This window comes from Acomys minous (assembly GCF_964271855.1).
Source record: "Acomys minous genome assembly, chromosome: 15".
In the NCBI taxonomy this organism is placed as follows: Eukaryota; Metazoa; Chordata; class Mammalia; order Rodentia; family Muridae; genus Acomys; species Acomys minous.
In genome coordinates, this window is record NC_140497.1 from 70,422,328 (window position 1) to 70,442,620 (window position 20,293).

Below are 20,293 nucleotides of genomic sequence, written 5' to 3' on the forward strand. Positions count from 1 at the left end.
CAGACATACATACACACACACACACACACAGACACACATACACACACATGCACTTTTCATTTCTATTCCTGGAAGTGAACGTACTCTAAGCTCACAATGATCAAAATGAAAACCAATATATGGTGAATATTGTATTTAGCAGTTCAACAGTTCAGTTCTCTTTAAGTCAGCGAAACGAGGTTAAATGTTGTTGCATAAAAATTAACTTTAATGTTTCTCTGGGTTTTTCTATCCTTAGGCTGACATTGTAAAATGCTCACTACAGGTGGGTCTTGGAACCAGCAATCAGCCCAGTATTGGCAAAATTCTAGTTACGGTCTTTTAAATCAAGTACTAACCCTCACAATTTCTCAGGCCCTTGGCCTACACAATGGGAAGATTTGATGATCATTTTTGCTTGTTGCTGGCTGTTTCACAGATTAAATGGAATAACAGACATGAAACACTTATGTCTATAGGGAAATAAACCTCAAATCCACAAGAAACAAAATTTAGAGGAAAACCACAAAGGAAATATTCTGTAGTCAGTCACTCAACCATAGTTTCCAGAAAACTGCCAATGCTGGTTATTTCTCAGTGTGGACGGATGGTGAGAGTTGATGAGTCAGCTGACTGATAACTGATCCCAGGGAGCGGCTTTGAGGACACTTCTCCATTCCACTGCACTGGGAGTGTATAAAAGAGATGCAACTCTGAAATGCCAAGCACACACCACCTCTCATAGCAGCATCAGCTGGAAGGAACCGAGCGGGGAGTTTAAGGTAAGAGGGGTCAGAACTGTCGCTGTAAGCTATGGTCATAGAACTCTTCCAGGAGATGGATGCTACATACGCATAGTAATTTTTTATCAACTACCAGAATTGAAATTATCATGGAACACTGGCTTAAATTTACAAATAGTAATCTGACAATTATTTTGTGTATTTCTGCTTGTAAGAGTTTCTTTAAAACTATCATTTTTTTTTATAGTAAGGATATATTTTTTAGAGTGACCATAAAGGAATTTTTTCCTGAATGCGACACAGATGCAGGGGAAGGAGAATGAGATCAGATTTATCATTTTAAATTTTGTGGACCAAGTCAGCAAAGGCTTGGGGAATTAGGTGCAGTGAAGAAGTGCCACTTTTGACCTTGCCAAGAGTAGTGGAGCAAGCACTTGGGAGGCAGAGGCAGGTGAGTGGATCTCTGGGAGTTCAAGGCCAACCTGGTCTACCTGGTGAGTTCCAGGACAGCCAGAGATAGAGTGAGACTCTGTCTTGACAAAAAAGAAAAAAAGCAGCCATCTTGTTAATAACCTCCTGTTTCATCTTTAAAGTATCATCATTTATCCCCCAGTCTGATATATCATGTTGATTTTAATATAAAAATTATTTAAAATTGTCTTTTCTATTAATCTTTGAATGAAATAGATGGTGAAGAAAAATGCACCTGGATAACTCATAGCATAAGGCTTCTCAACATAACAATGTACTGCTAAGGCTTGAGCAATAAAAAATAAAGAGGTAGTTGGTAATTATGATGTGCAGTGATTACAAAACACAGTCCAAAGGAGTCTGTGATGGCGTTTATCTCTGTTTAATGAGATTGTAAATTATCTATGAAAGCCATCCCATTGTATAAAATCGGCTACAATTCTATTCCCTCCAAAACTATTTCCACATTCTGTCTCTTCTATATGCTGTCAACATTCTGTAACGTCTGTGTATAGTATTTGTCACATGCTGCTTTACATTATAAATGCATAACTCTATCTCTAACTAGCCTTTACCTGAAAGAGCTTTATTGTTACATCCTTGAGAGTGGCTAGCACCAGGCTTGAACAAGGAAGGTGGAAGTGTATATGCATGTGTGTGTGTGTGTGTTGGCGGGGCCAGGTGGGGAGGAGGACCATACTATGAGTTTTCTATACTGAGAGTCTGATATTTGCTAAACTTAGAAAAACTTTTAAATTCCTGCCTTCAAACTCATCCATCATTTCCTAGTACTATGTAGATTCTAATTCAGATTTTCACTGATATGAAGAAAAACAGAGACAGAGTTCAAGGTGTGGCAATATTTTTTTCTTTTATACTTTATTCTTCATGGGAAAGTTCAGTAAGTGATAAAAATGAATATCCATGGTCTCAAAATAACACCAAGATGATGTTAATAGCATGGTAAATCAACATTTTCCTCAGTGTAAAACCCTAGATCTTCTTCAGAAAACTGTATAAAGTACTAATCAGTAACACCCTACTCGATAAGGTCTATAAAATAGCATTTATAAATAAATAAATAGTTTTTTTAATAATTACACAATAAAGTGATAAAATTGCAAGTCACCCTGTATTAATTTTTTTACGTTACCTACTAGTAAATGGACAATACAACTGAAAATGATTAGCTAAGTCTGGAGAACTGTTAGTCACAGACCGTGGTCCAGGATTGCATCTTCTGGATTTCTGTCAATATTATCTTTCTTATGATGTCTAGGGTGTTCTGGGAACGATGAAAGCCGTCCTGCTGCTCTGCGCCATCCTGGCAGTAACTGCTTGTCTCCCGGTGAGTACTCACGTCTGATCTCTAAAAGAGTTCATGCACATCGGTTATGATTCACAGTTCTCTATGGCGTTATTAGTCTCTCTACACATTTCAGTTTATAGAGATACTTACAACCTGACCTGTAGCGTTATATTTCAGACAATGCCATATGCTTTTCTGATACATGGTTTGATCCCATGTAGTTTTTGTGCAGTAGCAAATGTAGTAAATTATTAAAACGCATTCTAAGAAATAGAAATGCCACTCAGTGCTATACAGAACTTACCTGGTAGTTGTCTTAGGCTAGTTTCTATTGCTGTGATCAATGCTGCAACCAAAAGAAGTTGGGGAGGACAGACTTTATGCAGCTTACAACTCTTGGGTCACACTCCATCACTAAGGCACATCTTGGCAGCAACTAAAGGCAGGAACAGGAGGCTGGAACTGAAGCTGAGGGCACGGAGAGGAGCTGCTTACTAATTTGCTCCTCATGGTTTACTCATCATGCTTTCTCACACAACTTAGGATCACCTGCTCAGGAGTAGTACTGCGCAGAGCAGTCTGAGCCCTTCCACATCAGTAATTAAACAAGAAAATGCCCTATAGGCTTGCCCAGCAGAAATCTGATGGAGACATTTCCTTGATTAAGATTCCTCTTCTCAGATAACCCTGCCCTGTGTCAAGATGATTAAAAAAAAAACCTAGACACTAACTGTGCAAAGCCCAAGGGCTGATTGTTGATCCTCAGCACCAGAAAAAGAAAAAAAATAACAATTCTCTCTATATCATATATAACATCTCTATAGCAACCAAGTCCTATATTCTAATGGATAGCATGAAACTGCATTAGGCAGTAATTGAATTGAATTAGTTCTTATATGTAGATGTATGTATATGTGTATGTGTATATGTATTTATTTCTCATCCATTTTCATCAGCACACATTAATTTCCCCATTTGACCCTTAGGTGCCTCAGGACCAGGAACGAGTAAAAAGAAGTGTAAGTTGCTTTCCATCTTTATATGACAGCTTTCTGTGTGAGATCGCCACAACTGTGGTTAAACGCATTTAGTTATGAAAATCTCTCGGCCTGTGCAGAGGTTCTCAAGAATTGTTGGGGTATAGCAGTAGACAGAGGTATAGAGTTTGATTTTTGGAGGCACATCTGAATCCAGTATAAATTATTTGATTAATATCTTCCTATAGAGAGAACTATCTTTTCATTGCGTTTAACAATGACGCGCAGGTTTAGTTGTGAACCAGTCTGTGACAAAAGGCACCGCCCAGTTACCTAAAACTTCTTCTTCTTAAGGCATCGCCTTCCAATAGCATTGATCTTTGGACCAAGTCTTTAACAGCTGATCCTTCTGGGAACATTTGACGTCTCCTTCCAGATAGTAGTAGACCAGCCTTGATGACCAAAGTAGGAAAAATCCAGTGAAACGTTATTTTAGTATGAACAGACAAGCAAAAACACTTCAGAAAAATGGCACGGTGGGAATGAAGAAATGGCAGACACATACATGCAGAAAAGCTGGGATGGAGTAGGCCATGTGCTATGAAGGAGAGGAACCACCAGCAGTTGAGAAATGCAGTGTTCTATTATATACAGCAAGTACAAGGAGGATGTGGTCAGCTCATGTCAGCAGGGGCTCTCTGAGTGGGAGCAGTCTTAAGTTGCAGTCATTAGGGAGGAGGAAGCTGGATGTGATGCTTTCTGCACACGCCGGCTTTAGCTAACTGAAAATGCTTTGTATGTGGGCTAGGGGACGGCTTAACCATTCTTCTGAGCCTGACCCTGATCTGCCATTCCCATGAGCCTGAGACACTGGGATCCTTGACATGACCATGCTCAGGCCAATAATATAGGACTTCATCCTCTCAGCACCAAAACTGATAGAAAAAAAAATGGACACAGAGAGAAAAAGATGCAGAGAGATGATTTTCACATGTGGTTTGATTAATGGTCACACGAATCAAAGAGATCCATGTATCACATCTTCACGTCTCTTCGTTGTCTCATAGCTATGGAAGGAATTACTAGAACTATTTACTTTGAATTCTAAGATTTGGACAAATAATTGTCTCTAATCTTCTAAACTGAGATAATCAAGTCCCTGTTAATTCTACATATAAAAACTGTAAATAATGTAGACCAATTAAGCTTTCTCCTTAATAAGGAAAAGACACATGGAAGAGAGCTGCATCAAGCAATGGTAACACAGACCGTCCTTTTTTATCACCAGGTCAGTGACAGTGATGAAATTCTCCCACGGCTCCCTTGGCCCCCGCAAATGAATCCACTTGGCCCATACCCACCATTGCCAAATCAAGACTATCTGTGGAATTATTATTATTGTCTCCTGACATTCTTTCCCCCTGGAACTCCATCTCCTTACCAACAGAATGAGAAAAAAGCTACAGTGTGATTTAAGATGAAACAAGCGGTGAGTATGGATACTACACTTTGGCTGCTCTGTTTCCTGTTTGTGGGTTTGGATGTCTACACTTTGGCTGCTCTGTTTCCTGTTTGTCGGTTTGGATGTATCACTCCATGAAAATACATGCTACACTGTTCCTAGCTACTAGGATCCCATAGGTTTCAGTATTTTTCTCCAGTAAATATTGTTGGCACCAACGGTAGAAATGTGTGTATATATACATATGTATATATATATATATATATATGTGTGTGTGTGTGTGTGTGTGTGTGTGTGTGTATGTATATGTATGTGTGTATATACATACATGCACACACACTATAGACCCAATAACACAGCAGTTTAAAGTCCTTATCTGCTACAATACAATAAAAGCAAACCTTTTATATTTTTATTTGAACATTTTCTACTAATACAAACAATTTTTCACTTTGGGCTGAACCACAGAACTAGGAGAAGCAGATTTTTAATATAAAGCTCAGGCTGGATGAGTCCATTTATCTAGACCCTAAAAGAAAGTTCATCGTAGTCCGCAGAAAAGTAACATAAGCTTTTTAATGCTAAAAACCAAAGACATTGTTGTAGCTATAACATTAAAAAACAAAACAACAACAACAAAAACCTCTACAGCCCTATGGTTTGCTTAAAGTAGAAGTACTGTCGTCAGAACATACCAGTATCAAAGTGCTGACTCTGCAAGTCATGGATGGATTGGGAAAGTATAGGCTATATTGTAGATAAAATTCAGACCCATAACACACACACATATATATAATATAGTATGTAATATGTGTATACAGACACAAGGAAAGGCTCTGACATTTTCTTTTCCTACTAAGCATTCATGTATTGAATGTTTTCCAGTACTTGAATTACATATATTTATATGGCAACGTATATGACAAAAACGCAATATATGTGTATATGTACATATATATGTGTGTACATATGTATCTTATAGGTGCCGTAGAGAATGGCCCATCTGGATTAATAATTATATACCTGCCATTTATTTCAGGTTACTTTGAAATTGACTGCGAGCTGCTTCCTTGAAGGATCACTGTTCCTTTTAAGAGAGAAAAATAAATGCAGTTGAATTAGCATATGCTGTTGTCTCTTTAGGAGTCTTTTTATTAAGCATGAAAGGGGAGGTCCTGGGCTTTTAACAGTTTTATATGATTTTTTTATTTTTTATTTTTAAATATAACACTTTATTAATTTTTGAGAACTTTATATGTGCATACAATGTATTTTGATGTTATCCACTCTCCCAGCACTCCCCCTCCCTTCTCCCAGATACACATCTCCCTACTTTGTGTCCTCTCTATTTTTTTTATAAACTGCCTGGTCCGATTTATATTGCCCATAAACTAGTGGGTGTATGTCTATCCACTTGAGCCACATCCTTAAAAAACATTGACTCGCCTCCTCCCAGAAGCCATGACCTGTCATAATATTGTAAGGCCCTCTTCACACAGGAATGTTGAGTGGCTCCATTTTGGCAGAACTGCAGTCCTTTCATGAGTCCCGCAGTCAAATGTCAGGTTGAAAAGAATCTGGATTGTTCTGCTTTTCTTCTCAACCTCTGACTCTTACAAGTTTTCTACCCTTCTTCCACTATTTTCCCTGAGCCTTGCATAAAGAATATGATATTGATGCCCCATCTGTGGCTGAGAACTATACAGATACTTATCCTATGAATTTTGACCAATTTTGAGTTTCCGCATTAACCACTGCATAAACCAAAGAAACATCTCCAATGAGTTATGACAGCTTTTTTAACATGCAGGTAAAGAGATATGAATTTGAAAGAAGTTTGATTCTCAGTCCACTTGTCAAAATAATATATTTATCACAATAAATGTAAAACATAAAATTTAATATACTTTAATATACACATGTGTGTGTTGTGTACCTAGGCATGTGTCTGTCCAGATACACATGTACATATATAGAAGTCAGAGTTCACCCCTACAGAAATAGAAGCAATCAATGATAGTCTCCCAACCAAAAAAAGCCCAGGGCCAGATGGTTTCAGTGCAGAATTCTACCAGATCATCAAGGGCGAGCTAATGCCGATACTCTTCAAGCTACTCCAAAAGACAGAAATGGATGGAACATTACCAAATTCATTCTATGAGGCCATAGTCACATTGATACCTAAACCTCACAAAGACTCAACAAAGAAAGCAAATTTCAGACCAATTTCTCTTATGAACATTGATGCAAAAATACTAAATAAAATACTTGCAAAACGAATATCAAAGATATCATTCATCATGACCAAGTAGGCTTCATTCCAGGCATGCAGGGATGGTTTAATATACGGAAATCCATCCATGTAATCCACCATATAAACAAACTGAAAATAAAAAACCACATGATCATCTCTTTGGATGCAGAGAAAGCATTTGATAAAATCCAACATGCATTCATGTTTAAAGTTTTAGAGAGATTGGGGATACAAGGCACTTTCCTCAACAAAATAAAGGCTATATACAGCAAGCCAATAGCCAAAATCAAAGTAAATGGCGAGATACTCAAGGAAATTCCTCTAAAATCGGGAACAAGGCAAGGCTGCCCACTCTCTCCATATCTCTTCAATATAGTACTCGAAGTTCTAGCCAGAGCAATAAGACAACAAAAGGAGATCAAGGGTATTCAAATGGGAAAGGAGGAAGTCAAATTATCCCTATTTGCAGATGATATGATAGTCTACATAAGTGACCCTCAAAATTCCACCAGAGAACTCCTAGAGCTGATAAACACCTTCGCAAATTGGCTGGATACAAAATTAACTCAAAAAAGTCTGTAGCCTTCCTATACACAAATGACAAGCTTGCAGAGGAAGAAATTAGGAAAACTACACTCTTCACATTAGCCACAAGCAATGTAAAATACTTAGGAGTTACTCTAACTAAGCAAGTGAAGGACTTGTTTGAAAAAAATTTCAAAACTCTAAAGAAAGAGATTGAAGATGACATGAGAAGATGGAATGAGCTTCCTTGCTCATGGATCGGGAGAATTAACATAGTAAAAATGGCCATCCTACCAAAAGCAATCTACAGATTCAATGCAATCCCTATCAAAATATCTACATAATTTTTTAAAGACATTGAAAGTTCAATTCTGAACTTCATATGGAAAGACAAAAAACCCAGAATAGCTAAAACAATCTTGTACAATAAAAGGTGCTCCGGAGGAGTCTCCATACCTGATCTCAAACTGAACTATAAAGCAATAGTAATTAAAACAGCATGGTACTGGCACAACAACAGGCTGGTTGATCAGTAGAATCGAATCGAAGACCCAGATATGAATCCACACACATATGGTCACTTGGTTTTTGACAAAGAAGCCAAATCCATTCAGTGGAAAAAGGATAGCATCTTCAACAAATGGTGCTGGTCTAACTGGATGTCTATGTGTAAAAAAATGCAACTGGATCCATATTTGTCACCTTGCACAAAACTCAAATCCAAGTGGATTAAAGACCTCAACATAAAACCAGAGACACAAAGTCACTTAGAAGAAAAAGTGGGGACGAGCCTGGAACATATTGGCACAGGAGACAACTTCCTGAACAGAACACCAACAGCCCAGACATTAATGTCAACAATTAATAAATGGGACCTCATGAGGCTGAGAAGCTTCTGTAAGGCTGGAGACACTGTCAAGAGAACAAAGCGACAGCCTACAGACTGGGAAAAGATCTTCACCAACCCCACATCTAACAAAGGTCTAATATCCAAAATATATAAAGAACTCAAGAAATTAAACACCACCAAACCAAATAACCCAATTGAGAAATGGGGCTTGGAACTAAACAGAGAATTCTCAACAGAGGAATATCAAATGGCTGAGAAACACTTAAAGAAATGCTCAACCTCCTTAATCATCAGGGAAATGCAAATCAAAACAACTCTGAGATTCCATCTTACACCCATCAGAATGGCTAAGATCAAAAATTCAAGCGACATCACATGCTGGTGAGGATGTGGGGAGAAAGGAACACTCCTTCATTGCTGGTGGGAATGCAAACTAGTACAGCTACTTTGAAAATCTATCTGGTGCTATCTCAGAAAAATGGGAATAGGGCTTCCTCAAGACCCAGCTATTCCACTCCTTGGAATATATCCAGAAGATGCTCCAGCACACAACAAGAAAATTTGCTCGACCATGTTCATAGCAGCCTTATTCATAATAGCCAGAACATGGAAACAGCCTAAGTGTCCATGAGTAGAAGAATGGATAAAGAAACTGTGGTACATATACACTATGGAATACTATTCAGCTATTAAAAACAAGGAATTCCCAAAATTTGTGGACAAATGGATTGAGCTAGAAATCATCATAATGAGTGAGTTAACCCAGAAGCAGAAAGACTCAAATGGTATATACTCACTTATATCTGCATACTAGCTCAAGGGTCATGTCCCACGAAAGCCTTCACTTACCAGGAAACTGGGACAGAGGGGAGGACATCCTATTGGGACTCTAGATGAGAGAAGCATGGGAGAATAGCAAAGTAGAACGATCCAGAGGGTCCTAGAAACCTACAAGAAGAACATTATGATAGGCAGATTTGGGCCCAGGGGTCCCGCTCAACCTAAGGCACCAGCCAAGGACAATACAGGTGGTAAACTTTAAACTCCTACCCAGATCTAGCCAATGGGCAGAACATTCTCCAGAGTTGAGTGGAGAGTGGAATATGACTTTCTCACATACTTTGGTGCCTCACATTTGACCATGTCCCCGGGAGGGGAAGACCTGGTGTCACTCAGAGGAAGGTCATCAGGTTACCAAGAAGAGACTTGATCCCCAATGAGCATATACAGGGGAAGGTAATCCCCCTCAGGAACAGTCATAGGGGAGGGGAATAAGGGGAAAATGGGAGGGAGGGAAGAATGGGAGGACACAAGGGACGGGATAACCATTGAGATGTAACAAGAATCAATTAATTAAAAAAAAAAGAAGTCAGAGTTCAGCCTCAAATGCTGTTCCTTAAGGTGCCTTCCACTTTATTTTTCAAGACCTGATTTCTCATTGACCTTGTACTTGCTGATTAAGCTAGAATGACTGTCCAGCAAGCCCCATGAACATGTGTGTCTGTGCTTTCCCAACACTGAGATAGGAGGGTCATGCCACCGTACCTGTTGTTGTTGCTTTATGTTAGTTCTAGATACCAAACTCAACATCCATTTGCTTACATGTTACCTTAGTTACTTTCATACTGTGGTGAAGAGATACCATAACCGAGATAACTTATAAAGAAAGTATTTAATTGGGGGCTTGCTTATAAATTTCAGAGGGTGAGTCAGGAAGCTGGGCAGCAGGCAGGCAGGTATGGCGCTGAAGAAGTAGCTGAGAGCTTATATGAATCACGGCACAGGGCAGAGAGAGAATATGTGAAGTGGGGACGGGATGGGCCTTTAAACGCTCGGTGACACACCTCCTCCAACAAGGCCACACTTGCTGATCCTTTCCAAACAGTTCCACCAAATGAAGACCAAGCCTTCAAATATACGCACCTACGGGGCTATTTCTCATTCAAAACACAACACATGGGAAGCACTTTACTCACTCTGCTGTCTACCAGCCCTGAACGGACACCACTTGATTGTTAAACACTTTGGAGCGAGCGTGAGGACTAGAGGTGACTGAATCACCTGGAGTGTACTGAGTGAAGGTGTCCACAGATTTATGTTGTACAAATTCATTGACAGTATCCAAGAGACCAAATTTACTTAATTTAACTAAAATACATTTGAACAACTGGGTCTGTATCCTATACACTGCAGAAGAGTAAGCTCAGCTCATTGGGAAAGGACATAAGCAAAAGAACACATTGTCTCTAAACTCAAGAAGCCAGTAATAGTTAATATCCTTAAAATAGCATTAATATCATTCTTTCCAGTTACAGAAGCTTTGACATCACCATCTAGTTAAATATTCCCAATGCTCTTTCTTATTTGGAGAAACTAAAAATGATAGAAATCCTGTGGATCTCAGATGCCCATAGATCAAGCATATGGCAGAAATGCAAAGCCAGACCCAGTCTCTTCTGCTTTGCTTTCAGTAGCACTAGTAGTAAACCATGTCCTGAGTCAGGGTCAGAGACTAGCTAACTCTATTGCTTTTTACCTCGTTTCAGGAATAAAAATCATTCTGACTTTTAAGATGACTGCCAGCTGTTAATGTGTCAGCTTGCTGCCGCTCTGCCTCCAAGGCCAAGTTGAACCTCGTTGCTGATGTGCACAGTCACCACTGAACTTCGGTATCGCCTACTAGGCAAAGTCCATTTCCCCCAATGGCCTCCAAGTCCTTCCACATTCTAATCCCAAGCTTCTTTTCTAAACCTTCTGCTACCGCTTGCCTGCCATATATCACAAACTCAGAAAATCCAGGCATTACCATTTTCTGTGACCAGGCTTCACCACACAACTGTGCTTCTGCTGTGGTGATTTCTCCTCGGGAAGCATACAGTCCTCCATTTCAGTATTGAGACTCATCTTTTAAGAATCAGGTCAAACATGATCTTCACACACAAAAAAAATCTCAGTCTCTCAAAAATAATTCCCCACTTTGACCTTCTCACACACTTTTTTTTTTTAATTTCTGTCCTTTATAAGTCTGTTCATACTACACCTTCTGGTAGACCAGTCTACCTCATTTTTTGCATCCTACTAAAGCTGTTGGAGTCCATCATCAACTCAACTGTGCTCCAGTTCTTAGATGCTCAGGGACTGTTAAATGGAACATATTAACAAGAACCAACAATCCCTAATTTTCAAAAAGAGCATCTTTACATCCCTGACTTGCATCAATGTGGAAAGTGATATAAAGGTTCATTCTCTCAGGAAATGAAATTCTCATAATCCGGATATGGAATGCTGACAGTTTTCTTCTATTCCATTGCAATATTAGCACAGTCAGCTGAGTGACTTTCTGTCTACCCATTTTCTGCTGTAAAAACTCTAAGATCCATAAAATATCAAGTCATATATAAAATGTTGGTCTGAATACAACTCATGAGTATCATTATACATGCATTAAACACTTAGGTTCCTGGGGACTGTATCAAGTGGCTTGTTTGTTTGTTTGAGGGGCTGGGGTTGTTTTTCTATTGCAGAATGGTATACAAAGACAATTTTCCTGTTCTCTGTCACTTCCTATTAATCTCATGATGAACACTTGAAGAGTAATGTCCTGAAAGAGGGAGAGCCACCAGGTGTAATGAAAAATAAAAACTATCTTGCAATATAAGACAGAAGTCACCCAACAAAATCTCTCCTTTCATTGTGTCACAAAGGCTGACTGTGTCTCCATTGTTAGTTGTCAGGAAATTAAAAAAATTCTCCTTGCACTAGCATTGTATTTCTCCATTGCAATAAGTCTGCTTACAGATGAGACCCTTTGCACCAAACATGGAGACACCATCACCCTCCATGTACATCCTGGCTGAAAATGAAGGCCAGCCTAAGTGAGCAACCTAGCTAGACTTGAGGAGAGAAACTTCTGTCTTCCTTGGTCATTTTCGGGGATGACAGATTCCTTAAGCTTTTGGATAATGATTCCTTTATTAAAGCCTTTAATACTAGGATATAAAGAGGACCAAATGCTATAATAAATTGAGTTTACAGGGATCGCCTCTGAAGCCGGTGGCTGACATACTGGAAGCCACTGTAGGACTGGAGAAGAGCAAGCATGGGAAAAAATGGAAGCCCCAGACTCATGGGAGGGGCCCGATACTAACAATAGCTATTAATTATGAACTTGTAGAATTTCAAGTAACATTGTCTCTGTCTGTCTTTGTGTCTGTCTCTGTCTCTCTGTCTCTGTCTCTCTGTCTCTCTGTCTGTCCCTGTCTCTGTCTCTCTGTTTCTCTCCCTCCATCTCTCTCTCTCTCTCTCTCTCTCTCTCTCTCTCTCTCTCTCTCTCTCTCCTTCTATTCATGCCCTTAACTCTCAGGTTAGAGCTTTGGTTTCATCTACTTCCTATTATGACCCTGCAACTTTAGGGGCATGGGGAAATATCCTACCATTTTCCAAAGTGTGCTCCTTGAAACAAACGTTGTATCAGAAGACTCCAAAGTTGTGTATTTATCATTAAAATATCTGCATTGTAAATTTCCAATAGACATGTGTATTCTGGAAAATGCCAATTTAAAAAGTTACTTTGTTCAGGCTTTCACAATTAAACTATGATATAATCACTCCAACAGCATCTAAAAACATCACCACCACCACCACCAACAACAACAACAACAACAAAAAACAGTTAATAAAAGAATGTGTCCTCAAACTGCGTTGTTTTAAAGTTTAACCAGCTTGTGGGTACAGTAGATAGCAAATTCATTAATTAGAATTTTTTTCATGGGGAAAAATATAAAGTTACACTATTTTGTCATTTAAAACAATGAAAACAGTTATCTTGTTACACCTACAACAATTGGTTCCAAGGCAACCCTCCAAACCTCTCCCAGATACAGCAGGATCTCAGATGCCTACATTCCTTAATAGAATAAAACAGTGTAGTACTTGTTCATGAACTATGTATATCTGCTTATGTGCATTAAAATGTTTCTGGGTTGCACATAAAACCTAACACAAAGTACTGTGTAAATAGCAGAGATACTTAATTATAAGGAATTACAATGGTGGGGTGTGAGGGGAATGGCTACAAGGTGGCCAATATAGATGAATCCACCACAAGCCTAGACTACACAGGCCATGAAAGAGCTGACAGCTAGAGACTATAGTGGAAGAGCTAGACTGTCAGCCTGCACATCCTCTCCCTCGCACTCGCTGAGCACATGAATACTTTTGCACTTGGACATTTTCCTGGATATATATATATATATATAATATTTTTAATTTGCTGTTGTTTGAATCTCTGCATTTTGATCTAGATAAAGAAGGCCACCTGTACCCATTTTATGCTGATCCTGAAGAACTTGGACAAAGATATTTTCTCTAATATTGTTTCAATTATTTTATATAACTTAGCTTAATAGTGAGATATGTTGAGAGATTCTCTTTCTTTCCTGCAGGGTCTGGAGAGTCTGGTTCACACATCAGTAGAGATATCGTTCACAGATGCTGCACAACTTGCCTGCAGGCCAGGCAAGTAAACAGCACTGGGGGTGTTTAAAGAACGAAGGATGGAGTGAATTAACCAAAATTATTCCAAGGATAGGGAGAGAAATAATTGAGCGGAAAGAGTCCATGAAAGCTCTCCCTAGGTTGAGGAAAATAAAATGAACCATGAGAGAAGTTGAGAGCACCTGATGATTTATAAGGAAAAGCAAAGGAGAAAGCATTACAGCGAGAAAACCACAGGGTGGTGCCATAGTTTGAGTAGGACCCCTGGACCCGGATTCGCCTGTCATAATGTTCTTCTTGTAGGTTTCTAGGACCCTCTGGATCGTTCTATTTCCTCATTCTCCCATTCTTCTCTCACCTAAAGTCCCAGTAGTATGTCCTCCCCTCTGACCCACTTTCCTGGTAAGTGAAGACTTTCATGGGACATGCCCCTTAGGCTAGTGTCTCGATATAAGTGAGAATATACCATTTGACTCTTTCTGCTTCTGGGTTAACTCACTCATTATGATCATTTCTAGTTCAATCCATTTGTCCACAAATTTTGGGAATTCCTTGTTTTTAATAGCTGAATAGTATTCCATAGTATAAATGTGCCACATTTTCTTTATCCATTCTTCTACTGAGGGACACTTAGGCTGTTTCCATGTTCTGGCTATTATGAATAAGGCAGCTATGTACATGGTTGAACATATGTCCCTGTTGTGTGGTGGAACATTTTCTGGGTATATTCCAAGGAGTGGAATAGCTGAGAGTTGAGGAAGCCTTATCCCCATTTTTCTGAGAAAAAGCCAGATAGATTTCCAAAGCACCAGCCAAGGACAATATAGGCAGTAAACTTCAAACCCCTACCCAGATCTAACAGATGGACAGTACATTCTCCACCGTTGAATGGAAAGTGGAGTCTGACTTTCATGCAAACTCTGGTGCCCCATTTTTGACCACGTCCCCTTGATGGGGAGGCCTGGTGGCACTCAGAGGAAGGACAGCAGGTCACCAAGAAGAGACTTGATAGCCTATGAGCATATACAGGGCGAGGAGGTTCCCCTCAGTCACAGACATAGGAGAGGGGAGTAGGGGGAAAGCAGGAAGGAGGGAGGAATGGGAGGATACAAGGGATGGGCTAACAATTGAGATGTAATATGAATAAATTAATAAAATATTAAAAAGAAAGAAAGAAAACCACAGGGTACCAAAGGCTGCTATGACCTGACTGCAGAGCGATCTAGATTTGGATGGATGAAGATCACTGATCTGTGTACTTGAATGACGTTAAAAGAATGGATGGCTACTGAAGCAAATGTAAGTTAGGGTTACACGGGCCTAGAACATATTACAAAAAAAATAATGCACTGTAGAAACTGAAATTGTTCTTATCCATTACCTTTTGCCTGGGTGCTTACAATGACTCCAGACTCATGAAGATCCTAGTTACTAAAGCCTCAGCTCAGCAGCGCACTAACATAAGGTCACCGTGACGTTCACCCTGAGCCCCGGCAGACTTGGAAGGTCTCCCTCCAGACTGCAGGTTCTCTGTAGACCAGTGATTCTCAACTTCCCTAGTGTTACTGTTGTCACAGCATCTTTGGGGCAGAATAGCATTTGAAGCAAGTGATTAATCCACTAAAGAAATGCCTTTCTGTAGAGAAAAGTTTCAAGGACTCGCGGACATTCTTGACACATATTCCCTTACTAAAGTGATCGTTTCCCCCTTTTTACGTTTGTTGTAATTTATTCATATTACATCCTGATTGTTACCCCATTGCTTGTATCTTCCCATTCCCACCTTCCCTCCCTCTTCTGGCCTATCCCCTCCCCTAGACCTCTAACAGAAGGAGCCCTCCTCCCCCACCATATGACCACAGCCTATCAGGTCCCATGTGAATAGCCTGCTTCCCCTTCCTCTGTGTGCCTGCAGGGCCTTCCCACCAAGTGGAAGTGGACAAATCAGGGACACCAGAGTTCATGTCAGAGGCAATGCCCACTCTCCCCACAACTGTGGAGAATGAGCTGTCCATTGGCTACATCTGAATAGGGGTCTAGGTTCACTGCTTGCATTGTTCTTGATTGGTGCAACAGTTTGTGCATTGGAGCAAAAAAAAAGAAAAGAAAAAGAAAAGTTTGAGTCTTTGGCATTTTTTTTTACCAAATAACAAAGCAGCTTAAAACTAATATTCTTAATTGATGGTAGAGAAATGACAGAGTGGAATAAAGCACCTTTAGAATTTGAGGACTGACCAAACTATAAACTTCCACTTTTATCAATAAGCCTTTAATATCCTAAGGAAATTGGATGATTTAATAACCTACGTAGACAGGCTGGTGGTATTTCACGTGCAACAACACATGAACAACAGAAACAAATTCTAAGAAATAGAAAGTCTGGGCTTCCTGTGTAGACTCTGCACAAGTATTCTAGGGATCAGAACAATGTTCCCAACTTTCTAAGACATATAATAGTTCCTTGAAACAGACAGAGATGCACAGAAATTCTACAATGCTGTCATTATGTCTTGTTTCCATTCTGGCAGCTCTACACTGATTCCAGTCAATACCTCGGTCTGATGATGTTTTCACAAAGTGAAGTCACTCTGCGTTACTCCCAGGGGGAAAAACACAGTAGAGCAAAATATTCTTCCCTGAATTGTTTAGGCAAAGTATATGTTTGGCTACATTTTTTCAAACTATTAACAGCATTGGCAATTTTACAATCCATGTTCTGAATCAGAATTCTCTGTCCTTAAAAACAGAACAATTATTCCAAACTCAACCACTTAATATTGAGCATCGAAAATGGACACTTTAAAGGTCCATAAAACAATTTTTTCCAAATGAAGTAATTAATCTGGCAGTATGCACTCAGCGTTAATTACTGAGTGTAATAAGGAATACACGCTGAAGCCAAAATGCAAGTGATCAACCTTCAGAGTGATGAAAGCGTTTCATGGTTGAATTTAACTTACAAATGGAACACATAGTTTAGTTGGTTAATATTTTAATTTTAAAAACAAGTTGTAAATTTGCAGGAAAAATTACCAACATGGTCCATACTAAATATAAAATCACTTGGAAGTAAAGTTCTTCAAGAAAAAAAAATACTTAAAATGTGAAAAAAAATTGTGGCTATTTTTTATTTTTAGCAATAGCTTTAGATTCAGCTACATGAACTGAGTAGGTTAAGAATGTACTTAATACATTTTCCTATATGTGTACAAAATACAAAACATTCATTCTTTAAGGAATTGGTTGTTTTCCCTCCACCTTCCTGCCCAACAACTCTGCTTCCTGGTCTGTGGGTACCTACAAGAGCTGAACTGAATATGACCTGTTGATGTCAAATCTTTCCTTTCTGTCATCATCTTATTGGGTGAAAAGTAGGAAGGAAGTAGAATGTGACTCCTATACCAATACTCTATAATTGGCCTCGGTTATTTATCTTGCGTCTTCTCTGCAGCTAAGAGGCCAAGCAAAACCCACTGCCAAGCAAGAGTTGACTCCGAGTACAGGTAACGGTCCTCAGCTGGCCAGGCCAGTGATGTTGTAAAGTAGTTACTTGAGATATCTCTAAGGTTATTTTGAAATCATATCTTCTTCCTTTTAGCCTAAGCTTAAATACATCTAGGTATCATTTCAATATTAATTTCTAACTTAGACATTAGACTAGAAAATATTGTAATCAAAAAATTAACTATGCTTTGTCTTAAAGTTTAGGTTTGACACTGTGAAATTATGCAAGACATTATTAATTCTAATAAAGATATTTATTAGACAATGTCCTATAGACAAATAGAGAGGGCTAATTTATCAGTATGCTGGAACTATAAAAATTGCTCAGATTAGAAAATAATTACCTTCAAATCTTATTTCTACTTAAAACTCATAATTTCTTTTATTATAGTGTAATTATTATATTTTTTTCTTATACTGTACTAAAGCATATCTTTCAAAGCTGAATTAATCCATAATTTCACAAACCATGACTCCTTCACAGGTGACAGAGACAAACACAAGCACTTAACCACTATATAGCTGATACATACAGTAAAAGTTTAGCTTTCTACTGAAAAGAAACTTTTTAATGTTAATTATATGCATTATATTTATTTATATATGTTATTATATGATATTTAATAGCATATTTATAATAGAAGATTAAATATAAAAATAAAATAAATAATAGAATATATTATATTATTGAAGAGGAGTCTATGATTTTACCAAAGAATTTTCATTTTTCAGGTAACGATTTGCAACAGTAACTTGAAAATAAGAAATTTAACAAGGAATTCTATCCACTCAAGGAAACATTTTGTTTAGGTTGTCCAAAGTTGATTGTACATGATATATTTGTAACCTAGTGATTTCTTAGTAGTGGCCTGAAGTCAGTTTAAAGAAAAAAAAATCCTTTCTAATCACCTGAGGTGCACATGAGGAGAGGCAAATGGGGGTTGGTATTCTTTCCTTTTTCCCTCCTGCAGCGTGGAGCATCCAGGTGTTGATTCGGTGACTCTTGTGAAGTTTATTTTTCCATAACTCAAGTTAATACAAGTATAGCAAAAATAAGTTACTGTAAGACATAGTATTCCCTTCTCAAATATAATATACACTAATGTGTTAGAAGTTTGAAGTGTTATGTAATTATTTAAGAACTATTAAAATTAAATGAGCAGGTAGGTAGGCACTGTGACTTCTTTAGGAAAAGACTAACTGGTGTCTTTATTACCTCAAAGATGTTTAAAGTGCCATGTGTATACTTCCTATTGAAGCAGTGAAATTAATGATATCACTGGAAAAATACATTTATAATATAACAAATGTTGTTTCCCAGCAGTTCCTTTCCATGTCTGATATATTAATTAAGGGTCGCAGAATGTTAGAAATGGCCCAGTTTGGAGTCCTGGTTTTTTTTTGTTTTTTTGTTTGTTTGTTTGTTTGTTTGTTTTACAGGTAACACATGTAAAGAAAGAGGACATTATTTCCCAATTGTAGAGCCTAGGTTCAGACTCTGTCCTCTCACACTGAGCAGCTTTCTGCTCACGGAGCCCAGGCCTCACACTCCAACACAGAGCATGAGATCCTTACTGTGTAGGTTCTGCACAGTCTATAACCTTATCTTCCATTCGAGCCCATGCCACTCACTGCCAGAGCCCAGCTCTACCCCCACAATTTCAACATTTGACACAGCATTTATTTCCAGAAGATTTATATCAAATGAATAGATGGTTAAATTTTAATAACACTTTCACTAATAGTCACAAATTAACTTTAAACTAATCTTATTTCAAGTTTGGTAGTTCTGTACCATTGAGAAAATAGATTTCTTGCACTGGCGAGGTCTACCTATAAGTTCAGAGCTTTTTCTCCCTTAAGAAAAACATTACTGTTTCCAATTGTGCGATTGTATCTTCAAGTCCTGAGGCTGAGAAGCTTCTGTAAGGCTGGTGACACTGTCAAGAGAACAAAGCGACAGCCTACAGACTGGGAAAAGATCATCACCGACTCTTCATCTGACAAAGGTCTAATATCCAAAATATATAAAGAACTTAAGAAATTAAACACCACCAAACCAAATAACCCAATAGAGAAATGGGGCGCAGAGCTAAACAGAGAATTCTCAACAGAGGAATATCAAATGGCTGAGAAACACTTAAAGAAATGCTCGACCTCCTTAGTCATCAGAGAAATGCAAATCAAAACGACACTGAGATTCCATCTTACACCCATCAGAATGGCTAAGATCAATAACTCAACTGACACCTCATGCTGGCGAGGGTGTGGAGAAAGAGGAACACTCCTGCATTGCTGGTGGGAATGCAAACTAGTACAACCACTTTGGAAAGCTATCTGGTGCTTTCTCAGAAAAATGGGAATAGGGCTTCCTCAAGACCCAGCTATTCCACTCCTTGGAATATACCCAGAGGATGTACTACCACACAACAGGGACATATGCTCAACCATGTTCATAGCTGCCTTATTCATAATAGCCAGAACTTGGAAACAACCTACGTGTCCCTCAACAGAAGAATGGATAAAGAAACTGTGGTACATTTACACTATGGAATACTACTCAGCTATTAAAAACAAGGAATTTCCAAAATTTGTGGACAAATGGATTGAACTAGAAATTGTCATAATGAGTGAGTTCACACAGAAGCAAAAAGAGCTAAATGGTATATACTCACTTATATCGAGACACTAGCCCAAGGTGTACGTCCCCATGAAAAACTGTA

The 20,293-nt window shown here is 38.7% G+C and overlaps 1 protein-coding gene across 1 annotated transcript; it reads left to right on the plus strand.

Annotated features, from left to right (window-relative positions):
• The first annotated feature begins 671 nt into the window (after positions 1 to 671).
• FDCSP (follicular dendritic cell secreted protein) lies at positions 672 to 6,057 on the plus strand. Its single transcript, XM_084758810.1, has 5 exons — positions 672 to 761; positions 2,473 to 2,541; positions 3,489 to 3,521; positions 4,768 to 4,968; positions 5,981 to 6,057. Exons 2-4 carry the CDS (start codon positions 2,488 to 2,490, stop codon positions 4,948 to 4,950), a joined length of 270 nt encoding a protein of 89 aa, XP_084614936.1. The 5' UTR covers positions 672 to 761; positions 2,473 to 2,487; the 3' UTR covers positions 4,951 to 4,968; positions 5,981 to 6,057.
• The last annotated feature ends 14,236 nt before the right edge of the window (positions 6,058 to 20,293 follow it).

Bases quoted from the DNA above. Each gene is read 5' to 3' on its own strand.
- FDCSP (XM_084758810.1), top strand. From the start codon at position 2,488: ATGAAAGCCGTCCTGCTGCTCTGCGCCATCCTGGCAGTAACTGCTTGT. The intron at 2,542-3,488 runs GTGAGTACTCAC...TTTGACCCTTAG, and splicing joins CAGTAACTGCTTGTCTCCCG to GTGCCTCAGGACCAGGAACG. The intron at 3,522-4,767 runs GTAAGTTGCTTT...TTTTATCACCAG, and splicing joins AGGAACGAGTAAAAAGAAGT to GTCAGTGACAGTGATGAAAT.